This window comes from Zootoca vivipara, chromosome 2 (assembly GCF_963506605.1).
Source record: "Zootoca vivipara chromosome 2, rZooViv1.1, whole genome shotgun sequence".
Classification (NCBI taxonomy): Eukaryota; Metazoa; Chordata; class Lepidosauria; order Squamata; family Lacertidae; genus Zootoca; species Zootoca vivipara.
Window position 1 is genome coordinate 74,195,123 of NC_083277.1, and position 12,078 is coordinate 74,207,200.

At 39.7% G+C, this 12,078-nt stretch overlaps 1 protein-coding gene across 2 annotated transcripts in view; it reads right to left on the minus strand.

Annotated features, from left to right (window-relative positions):
• Positions 1 to 2,654: 2,654 nt before the first annotated feature.
• CPEB4 (cytoplasmic polyadenylation element binding protein 4) overlaps positions 2,655 to 12,078 on the minus strand; it is a 60,647-nt gene continuing 51,223 nt past the window's right edge. For both annotated transcript variants that reach the window (XM_060271701.1, XM_035105310.2), the window contains exon 9: positions 2,655 to 7,181. In XM_060271701.1, the coding sequence (XP_060127684.1) occupies positions 6,954 to 7,181 (228 nt within the window). In that variant the 3' untranslated portion in view covers positions 2,655 to 6,953. The remainder of the gene's footprint in view (positions 7,182 to 12,078) is intronic.

Here is a 12,078-nt window from a genome sequence, read left to right on the forward strand (position 1 = left end):
ATGGTAGTCCTAAAAGGGATAAATTTGCACACATAATCATTAATCCTAAACTGGGGGGGGGGGGACTTCCAGTAGTATAATGTCAATGCCTATTTTAAAAATACAATTTTTAGATCTGCAGCATTAAGAAGGCTGGGCATAATTTTGGAACTGTTTGATGCTATTTAAATTCTCTTGTAAAATAATCTCAGGATGTGTCTGCTCACAAGATCTATGAAGATGCTCAAATAGATTGTGAATACATGAAGAATTCAAAGTCTGCAGTTTCATATGCCTCTTGCAGATACCATAAGGAGGCACCTTCCACATGATGTAACAGTCAGGCACTTATTGTAATGACACCTACCCTTTGCAACTTTCTGTATTAGACAAGCACCATTTTGGTTGTCTTTTTGGAATACATTCAAGGCTTTCCGTTTTAAACAAGTCTTTTAAGGGGAGATTATTTGTCCTAGTCTGTATCCATACTGGATTTGAAATGGTTTTTATATTTTGCTTTGGGATGTTTCATAAATGAAAAGAAATTGTGAGGGGGGATGTACTCACTTCACATTTCAAACAATGGCCAAATAATATCTGACTGGCCTTTTAAAAACAACAACCAGGCAAAGAATAATCTTTGTATATGGACACCAGGTCGACACTATCACTGTATTTTGTATTGCTATTTCTGCAACTCACATAACAAAACATAGGGTTTTAGTTTTCCTTTTTAGTTTTCTAGAAGGTAAATCAGATTATTTTAGAATTAATATGTTGCTGTAAACATGCTGATTACCTGTAAGGGTAGCTCTATTACAAGCTAGCAGCAAGAAAATTGGGAGCCATTTCTCTAATACAAAACAGTGGTTGATTTTGTTTTCAACGCCTTGGCAAACAAGTGACATTAGCAACATTAGCTTTAGTGATCTGAATTTTGAAATTTTGGGTTGCTTTGTTTACATGTATCATGTATGGGATTTAGATTGTAAAGGGGCATTGGCTATAAAAACACAGATGGCTTGGCATTGTAATATAAAATACCACGTAGCTCAAAGCCTCAGCTGTGAACATTCCATAAAAGCTTTCCACTTTCTCCCTAGAGCAGCTTCCAAGTGTGCTTGAGGGATGAAGGAGAAAACCACAAGAACCCAGGCCTGCCTCACCCAGACTTGGCAAAGCTGGCCAAGCTTTTTTCTGCCCCGTCTGCCAAGTCACTCCAGTTTCTGATGCTTTGCATTCTTCTCCTCCGACACGTTGCCACCCCAATTGTCTCACCGCTCATCCAACATTCCATTATTTCGGCATCACACACTGGGCTTCCCTTTGTCCTGATGATTAAGTAGCAGAAGACCAGTAAGTGGAAGCAGGTGACTGAACACTTGGCTGTTTGTTTTTGGCCTAGCTGACATACCAAAGGCTGGGTGTTTAAAAATAGATGCTAAGATGCTGAGTTTGCTGAAGATTCATGCCAAAGTCACATGAGACTCCTGCCAGAGACAGCAGATCTTCCCCAAGTACCAAATTTACAAAATATAAATAGTCAGTATTTGGCTCTACCCCCAGGGTGACATTTGAGCAGCAGCTGAAGGCTTATCCTAACAGCACACTCTCTGTGATTAGTGATGTCTGAAAACAAAGTTCTTTAGGACTATCCCCTATTGAATATGCCTTGAATATGCCTAGGAATGAGACACCAAAGCTTGACACCATGGGGAGGCCAATCTCTCAAAACCATCTCAGGACAACATGACAAAATACTAGAAGGGTTCTGATCTGACTGAAGATGGCAGAATTGCTTATTAAATATATCAATATCAGCGCCATGGAAGGTGCATCTCAAGTATCCAAGAAAAATGGCCAATTACATTATGGAATTCAAGAATAATTCAGAAAATTCACAGATGATAATAATGATAATCACCACATGTTAAGCATGTTAATCTAAGGTAGTACAGAAGACTGTTCTGGTTAACTAGGGCTCCTTCAGGAGCTGTAAGGATAAATGTGTGCATTTTAGCTTATTTCTTATTTAGCAGGTTTGACCCAAGCAAGAAGCAGGGCTAGATGCCAGAGAGAGAAAGTAGCAAAAGGAGAGAAGATCTGTTGTAGATAGTTCTTTACTAGAACTATTTCCTGGCTTATGATTATACGGAGAACATTACAGGAGTCATAAAATGTGAAACTCATTGGGCTGAAGAAAAACCAGTGCACCTTTCAGGTCTCTTCTCCTTTTGTTTCCATCTCCTTTCCTTCCTTGAGCAGCCCACCTTGGTCAAAGTCCAAAACTCTGTCCCTTACGCTGGCCCTTCAATTCACAAGGTCCAAAGTAGAAAGAATAAAAGAATCATTATCTAATTTCAGTACTTCTTTTGAAGCAGAGAATAAAACACTACTGCAGGTCAGATGTCAGTTGTTTCTAGAACATAGTATACAAAGTGGTTTACAACTGTTATCACTAACAGCAATCACATAAATCTGAGTAATATTGGGATATGACTGTCCTTCAGGTCAACAACTGCACTTCATGGATGGCCAGTGATTTGAATTAGAGGCCCGTGTAGCAAAATTATTTCCACTCTGCAACACTGTTCCTTCATAAAATAATGAAGTCAAAAAGGAATAGTGGCTATGTCACGATGCTGAAGAGCTCAAAATAACAGCTTGAGTAGTCATTGAGTTAAAAGTTTTATTCATTCAACATCTCACATTACAAATATTTAAAAATTATATGCATACTGGTATAAATAGTCATTTGCAAACTATTTAATAACATTAATTTTCCACTAGCACTTCAACAAATGAACTCTCTTAAAAAAGAAACTTGTGTTATAACTTAGAGTAGAACATACAAAAATATGAACTTAATGTGAAAATGACTTTAATAAAAAATGAATTACCCTTATTTAAAATGCTATAATAAATACTACAACCTCCCCATACACAGTAAAAACTATATGGAAATTCAGCCAAGTAGTACAAGTAACTGACATACTTAAATAACTTTTCCTTCTGATAATATGAGCATTACATCAGGGGGAAACATATTAGGGATTAGTAAAAACTAGACACCCACTTGCTAAAAGTTTCACTTCCAAAAAATATAACAAAAGAATCTGATGAAAATTATAAAAACTAATTATACTTTAAATTTAAAAAATATAAAAAATAAAACAGTTGAATACAATATTGTCCCAATTCTTACAATGCTATCAATCACAGTAGCTTTAAAATAAGATAATAAAATAAAGCAAATGACCAAAACCTCTTTTATTCCTTTTTTTAAAAAATAATCTCAAATTTACATTAGTAGAAAGATTGATTTCTGATTCTTTTCTTTAGAAACACCAGCAAGAAAGAGGATTTACTAGAACAGTAGAAAATGACATTTTTAAATGTCTGCAATTAAAAACAAAGAATTACACTGCAAAGATCTTCCAGAAGTCTGAAATAAGTATTGCACATAACTTGAAGTTAACTTGCCACAATTCATCACATTCAAGTTTTAAATCACCTTTTAAAACAGAAGGCTTTAACTCTTCAAGAAACAAAAAAGGGGTGAATTATCAAGTCTTTCCAACAGCATCCTTATAAAACACTCATTCACTGCAAGTTTTAGATTTGCTTTCTGCAGAGGTCTGTGTATGGAGAAGTAGATACTATATACCAAAAAAGCACGGGGCAGTGGGGGTTCCTTTACATATAAAATAATCAGAAACACTTTATTTTACATTGCAAAAATAACCATGTAATTACTCTGTAACTACATTGTAAGTACATGGCCAGTGCCATGCTTGTGAGAGAAAATGACATGCTTGTTTACACCCCTTTAAATAAAGTGATACCCTAAGATTTTAAAACTAATTACATGTTAGTTATGCTTGGAGTGACATGGCAACTCCACCCTCCCATGTAATCAGAAGGACATATTATATTAGCACTATCTAGAGTACAGAGTAATATAGATAATCATTTATGCCCTGTAAATTGAAGTGTAACCAAATAATCTGTAAACACGCTTTTCACACAATCACCACAAGTGAATATTAGTAGAATAACATTTTTCTTTTAATATTAGTCATGCATACTAACATTACATGCCCACCACTGGGCAGGCTTGGGTTTGTTTCCTTACATATGATTTAAAAGAGCAGACACATCTCTGCAAACACCTAACATCAATTTGTTAAGATTAAAAATGGCTAAACATTCACCAAAAAACATCTGCATTTGTGTATTACTTTTAAAAACCTATTAAGAAGCGGTAGACAATTTGGGATGTTACTTTTAAACTTCTACTCTATGCTTATGCATTAAATTTCAAGGGTCTAAAGACAAACTCTCTCATTTGTCACTTTCATGCTTTTTAAAAATTTCTTTTTAAGTCTCAACTTTACATATAAGTATTTTTTTTTAAATTATATGTACACCAAATACCTGGTGCTGGGCTAAAGATGTTTAAGCAACATGCTTTCTTTTCTCTGCAAATTCTAAAATAGCATTGCCAGTGCACAACATCCATAATTCAAAATGTATGCAGAGCACTGAAATGTATAAAAAGCAGAATATAAGAAAATAAAATTTATTAAAATTATTTATATTAAAAAATGAAGTATATGAAGATCTCTCAGTAATAAAAGTACAAAAAGCTACTCTTTGCAATATGAAAAATTGAGGTATTGCATAAAGAGATATCCCGTCAGTGAAAAGTGTGCCTAAAAATGCTCACTGTTGGAAAAACAAGATATACAAAAGTAGTGCATAACAAATATACATTATGTGCATGACAAAATAAGTTAGCTACAAAAACACTGTACCGAAATTCAGCAGGTCATGTACAAAGGGAAAAAATTATTATTCAAAGCTACTTCTCAAACAGTGTTATTTCTTGTAATGGTAACCCATCTCACCTGTTCACTGGGTAGGATCGGCACAATAAGACACCCCAAGCCACCTACAAGCATTTAAAAAAATTAAAACGAATATTCCAACTATAATTATGTACTTCAGAGAAAAAGGTCCCTGACAGTCTACAAAAGAGCACTCTCCATTTGCATTTACTGTTGTCAATATTTGCAGGGATTTCATTAAAAGCAGCTCCCTTTCTCTACTTGACGAGTAGACAGCAAATGTCTCCATTTTGACCTTTGGAAAATAACAAGGTATGTTTTATGTGTTGAAAATCAAAACTGCTTCTCAAAGATAATTGGGGAGGGGGAAAGGAAAGGGGAGGGAGAGGGCTTACAGAAGAGATTTGCGTTTTTTGTCTGTAGCCGTGCTAAGGCAAGTCTTTGGTTTAAGAGTCTATGGTGGTACCATGCCAGTTCAGATTGCCAATGGACTGGGTTGTTTTGCACACTGCTACAAAATCATTTCTTAAGAAGTGAACTCATTCACTCCTATCAATTTTCTCAGCTTTACAGAGCTCAAGTGACTATATCAAACTAACCAACACCACCCTGTGCTTTAGCTTTAACATCTACTGTGTTCTCACTTATATGGTTCAAACAACCCATGCATTTCTCAGCAAGTTGGTACATTAGAGCCCTGGAATTCTTTATTTTCTGTGCTAAGTTCAAAAAAGAATTATTTATTGAGATTTTCTTACTTGCTCTCTGCTGAAAGATGAGCATATTCTTCTTTGCCAATATGCAATGCATATTCATTCAACAAACAGTGCATAACATCCCTAGAAACAACCTTCACTTTTGTCCCTCTTATGCTTTTGATGATCCAATTTCATTCGGAGTTTAAAACACATTTACATCCCAGAGTAAGCCCAGTAAGTAGCCAAATTTTGATTTGTGTGGTTAGAATGAATGAATAGTGTCTTAGAGGCGGGCGGGGAAGGTGGGAATCAAAATCATAATCTTGAGGTATATCTTTAGGTTCTTGTATTTCACGTCAAAATGGAGAGCAAAGGCTGGCCCCTGATTAACATTAGTAAATTAGGATATAGAGTTCTATATAACCATCAAAAATAAAATCTATACATTTGTTCTTCAGGAGAGGACATGCCAGTTCACTAGTTGTCATTACTTTAGCTTTGGTAGGATTTCTAGGGCTGTATTCTGATAATGAAGTTTCTTCTTTAAAAATAATAATAATATAACAACAACAACAACAACGACAACAAAGAATAAGTGCACTCCCCACCCACCCCCAGTAGTAAATTGACCCAGGATTTACATTCAGGAACTTTTAAAATGTGATTGCTTGGATGAAGAACACAGATCTAAGCTCTGCCTACTCAATTAGTAAAAGTTTGAATGTGGTGGGAAGTCGGAGGCACGGTGAGAAACACGTACTGTGCTAAAAAAATAGCTTCGGAACCCTTAAATAAAACATTTAACTTAATGCTGCTTTAAACCTTGCTCATGCATTTTTGTTGCTTTAAACATGCTCTTTCCTGTTACTAGGTTAACGGCTAACTGTTTCCATTGCTATAAAATCATAGGCGGCAAGAAAACAGGCTTCCCAGAGGTTTTGGGTAGGGAAGGGGAGAAGGAAGGGTGGGTTGGACAAAGTGTCAGAATAGATTCATAGTGTTCCTATCTCATGATTACTTTTCATAAAAGTATTCTATTGATTTTGTTATTAGCAATAATTTAATTAAAAAACAAAATACTCTATTGTTTCATTTCTCTTCTCTTAATATTGTTCTCTCTTCCTTCAAGAAAAGATAGCAGGAAAGCAGTGTCCCCCTGGGTAACTAAAGGTATGAGAACCTGGTTTCCATGCACTGTTTTATCCATATGAATAGCGGTTCCCAATACAGTTTAATGACAAGATTCTACAAAATACCTATATGATTATAGGTCATTCTTTTGTTACACTATTGTTAAGTTACAGACTACAACAGTAGGACATGCTATCTTGAATAAGAGAGAAGAGGAAGGGAGGGCATGGGAATCAGGATAACAGAAGAGTGCACTTATTTTGAGGCCTGCATATGAACACGCTGCAGGAATCACTTAATTCCAGCGGAATGAAATATGTCTCGGGCGATCTCCTCCCTCTTTCACCAGGGGCTTGTGGAATTCCCTGCCAGCGCGTGAATGGATAGCAGCCCAGCAATATTCACAGTAATACTGCAGACAGGTAACGTTAGCACAGAAAAATGGAGCGAATTTTCCACCACAACGGGCCCCCTGACATTCATCACACAGCTGATCATCCAAGACATATGGCTTAACTTCCACCTGTGTTAAAAGAAGGAGAGAGAAAGTTAACACTGCTAGAGTGTCTTCTGTGTAGATTACTGCAATCTAACTGTTAATACAGATGCCTCAATGAATATTCCACTGTGCCTTAAGAAAACCTCAATTGGAGCAGAGCGAGGATCCAACTAGCAGGGCATCCTGTTGCCAGCAATGGACAACCAGATGCCTCCAAGAAACCTACAAACAGGGCAGGAAAGATATAGCTTTCCCTTGTTGTATATCCACCAGTAATTTGGTTTTCATATGTTGTTTATTATTTATTAAGGTTATTGTTATTACTGTTATTAAAATTTGTATACTGCCCTATACCTGTAGGTCTCTGAATGTGGAGTGTGACACAGTGGTCAGAGTTCTGGACTAGATCCTCAGAGAGATGGTTTCAATTCCCACTAAGACATAGAGCCTACTGAGTAATTGTGCACAAGTCACCTTCTTTGAGTCTAACTTAGCTCAAAGGGATGCTGCGAGGATAAAATTGAGGGTGCAAGAGAGGAAGCATATATGCTGCCCTGAGATCCTTGGAGGAAGAGCAGGATGAATACAGAGCTGCTACTGATGCTATCATTATTATTATTATTATTATTATTATTATTATTATTATTATTATTAAAAATATTTTACTAATTGATGCTTAAAGTTATCAATGAATTTGCCAAACCCTCTTTTAAAGCAATCCAGGCTAGTGGTCACCACCATATCTTTGGCAGCATGCTAAGAGACACCATGAATACCTACAGAAGTTTTTGTCCCAGTAATTCTTAGGATGCTTGCACATGTTAAGAATTTGTTTTGTTTTATGCAAGACACACCATTAAGCAAGTGATGTGTAAGACAATAATTTGGCAAGGGAGAAAGGAAAGGGGTTTTTGATTGTGCTGAAATGTTTGATCAAAGTATCATCATATTGGGGGAGTTCTGTGTTGCTGGTTAAAAAAGTATTTGTTCTGAATTGGCAGCCTGTCAAGTCATTTTGATCATGTGAAAGTATTTTTCAATTAAAGTTACTCAGGTGCCCCATAAGAACAAGAGATTGAGGAGTTTTGCTGAAATAAAACCATTTAATATTTGCTTAAGCCTCACTACTGGGAAGAGACCATGGAAACAACACAATAAGGGAGATCTGTGATTGGATCTCTTCAGGATTGTTGGTTTTATTTTAAAAGGCCTGATTTGGATCTGGAATATAGCACAGGGAGAAAAGGCTTTAATTCTCCCCCCCCCCACCCCATAATATAGCTATGGGGTCCGGAGGGGGTAGCAATTTGGATTGTTTGTCATGCAGAGCAAAACATACAGTAACCATATGTCAGGCTATTAGGGGGACAATCTGAAGCGGGAAAAGGACAGAAATTGGTCTTACCATGAATTTCTGTTTGAAGAGTGGACTGGCAGACATTCGGTTAACAGAATAATTCCTCCAGTTAACGAATGTCCGCCAGTCCACTCATGCAAATAGGGAGGGGAAGAGATGCTTAAAAAGAAATAAATCCCTCCCACCACTGCCCTCTCTGATTGCATGGAGCCCGGACAGCCCCGTGGTTTTCCACAGATCTGAGGGCGATGAAACAATTGTTGAGATGGCTAGAGCGCGGTGGCGGATAACTCATTCTGAAGCTGACCGGACCCGGGTTAGAGCTCAATGTCGAGCCTACCAAGTGGCAGTGGCGACGGCGAAGAAGACTTTCTTCACCGCCTCTATTGCATCTGCAGAAAACAGCAGCAGGAGACTTTTTCAGGTGGTTCACAGTTTAGCGGAACCACCTGCTAAATCACATCAGGGCCCAGTACGGGCCGCATGATCTCCTGCAACGATTTTGCAAAGTTTTTTGCAGATAAAGTCGCTCAGATTCGGGAAGAGGTAGACTCCACCGTGGGAGCAGGGCCAGGGCAGGAGAGTGCTAGAGTCCTGTCTAGTCCAGTTGCGTGGGATCAATTCCAATCTGTTACCTCCGAGGATGTGGACAGGATGCTTGGACGAGTGAAACCAACCACCTGTCTCCTTGATCCTTGCCCATCCTGGCTTATAAAAGCTAGCCGGGAACAGCTGGGCGATGGGCTTCGCGGGTTGGTGAATGCTTCTCTCTGTGAGGGAGCCTTCCCACACCTGCTGAAAGAGGCGGTTATTAAACCGCTTCTTAAAAAACCATATTTAGATGTGGCCAATATGGCCAACTATCGCCCAGTCTCAAATCTTCCATTCTTGGGCAAGGTGATTGAGCGAGTGGTTGCTGAACAACTCCAGGCACGTCTGGAAGAAGCAGACCATTTGGATCCCTTCCAGTCGGGATTCAGGCCTTATCATGGGACTGAAACTGCCTTGGTCGCACTGGTCGATGATCTCCGGCGGGCTAGGGACAAAGGTGAGAGTTGTTTCCTAGTTCTGCTGGATCCCTCAGCGGCTTTTGACACCATCAACCATAACATCCTTCTGGACCGTCTAGAGGGGTTGGGAGCCGGGGGCACTGTCATGCAGTGGTTTCGCTCCTTCCTCCTGGGCCGTGTTCAGAAAGTGGGGGGGGGGAATGAGTGTTCGGACCCCTGGGCTCTCACTTATGGGGTGCCTCAGGGCTCTGTCCTCTCCCCCATGCTCTTTAACATCTATATGAAGCCGCTGGGAGAGATCATCAGGGGGTTTGGCCTGGGTGTTCATCAGTATGCGGATGATACCCAGCTCTACCTCTCTTTCAAATCAGAACCAGTGAAGGCGGTGAAGGTCCTGTGTGAGTGCCTGGAGGATGGATGGCGGCTAACAGATTGAGGTTGAATCCTGACAAGACAGAAGTACTGTTTGTGGGGGACAGAAGGCGGGCAGGTGTGGAGGACTCCCTGGTCCTGAATGAGGTAACTGTGCCCCTGAAGGACCAGGTACGGAGCCTGGGAGTCATTTTGGACTCACAGCTGTCCATGGAGGCGCAAGTCAATTCTGTGTCCAGGGCTGTCTTTCAGCTTCATCTGGTACGCAGGCTGAGACCTTACCTGCCCACGGATTGTCTCGCCAGAGTGGTGCATGCTCTAGTTATCTCTCGCTTGGACTACTGCAATGCGCTCTACATGGGACTACCTTTGAAGGTGACCCGGAAACTACACCTAATCCAGAATGCGGCAGCTAGACTGGTGACTGGGAGCAGCCGCCGAGACCACATTACACCGGTCTTGAAAGATCTACATTGGCTCCCAGTATGTTTCCAAGCACAGTTCAAAGTGTTGGTGCTGACCTTTAAAGCCCTAAACGGCCTTCAGTATACCTGAAGGAGCATCTCTACCCCCATCGTTCTGCCCAGAGACTGAGATCCAATACCGAGGGCCTTCTGGCGGTTCCCTCGTTGCGAGAAGCTAAGTTGCAGGGAACCAGGCAGAGGGCCTTCTCGGTGGTGGCGCCTGCCGTGTGGAACGCCCTCCCATCAGATGTCAAAGAGAAAAACAGCTACCAGATTTTTAGAAGACATCTGAAGGCAGCCCTGTTTAGGGATGCTTTTAATGTTTAATAGATTTTTTTATTTCATTTTTCTGTTGTAAGCCGCCCAGAGTGGCTGGGGAAACCCAGCCAGATGGGCGGTGTATAAATAATAAATTGTTGTTGTTGTTGTTGTTGTTGTTGTTGTTGTTGTTGTTGTTGTTATTATTATTATTATTATTATTGATTCAGTTCATTCCACCAGCTAAATTTACTATTAAAAAGTCCAATCATGGATCTTGTGTCATCTTGTCCATTTGCACTGTTTCAAGGATTTTAAAATTATCTGAATGTTGAACATCACTGTTTCCTAACCAATGTTAAGAAGTATGAATAAACAACTCCTTATTTCATTGAATATGTTTTGGACATAAATATATTTCAGAGGCTGCAGTGATATTTGCTTTAAATTGAGTTTTATAAAAACGTGTGTTTGTGTGTGAGAGAGAGGCTGAGAGAGCATTAAATGCTTACAAATGTCAAAGTCTAGATTTTCACACAAATGGGGAGGCACAACATGATCCAGATATCTTCACTGACTACAGTACACACAGATTGTCTGGATTTGCCAAACAAATGGGTGCCACTGTTATCACCAACTATGGTAGCTCCTACTGAATGTGAGGGAGCTAAATTTAGATTGCCTCCCCTGGGGGGGGAGTCCTCTTAGCTGACTGGTGCTGTTAAATCTGACAGTGGCTACATCGGAAGCTATCTTGCAAATCTGGCATGTTTGGAAGTTATTAGTCATAGTCCTTGCTTCACATGTAACAGGAAACCATGGTCTGTTTTTGCCACTCATGTGGAGAGTAGTACAAACTGGCAGCAAAGGACATATCCTAGTTCAGGCATGTCCAACAGGTAGATCATGATCTACCGGTAGATCACTGGATGTCTGTGGTAGATAACAGGTAGATCAGTGGCTGCCCCCCAAAGAAAAAAACTTTGGCTCCCCTTAAAAAAACTCAACACTTTTGCCCTGCATCCCTAAAATGACCTGAACCACCAAAAACAGGGCTTTCCTTCCTAAAAAAAAAAAAGCTCAATGTCACTTTCCTCCTTCCTAAAGAAGCTCAACAACTTTTACATGAACCCCCCAAAAGGGGGTAGATCACTGCCAGTTTTTAACTCTGTGAGTAGATCGCAGTCTCTTGGAAGTTGGCCACCCCTGTCCTAGTTTATTAAACTGTGATCTGATTGTGCAAAATTGGCGTGTTTGCCTTGCATCTGTGGCTCCATTCCCCAAGGGGGAAGCACACACACAGATGCAGGTTCTGGACATGGAAATCCAGTAAGGGTTTTTCTACAAAGGAGACTCAGTCTAGAAAGGATCTGCATATGCCTAAATCTGCTGGAGGACATGGACAGGAATGTTTTCATTTCCTGCTCAGATTTCAGGTACGTTTTACAACAGTAAATCTA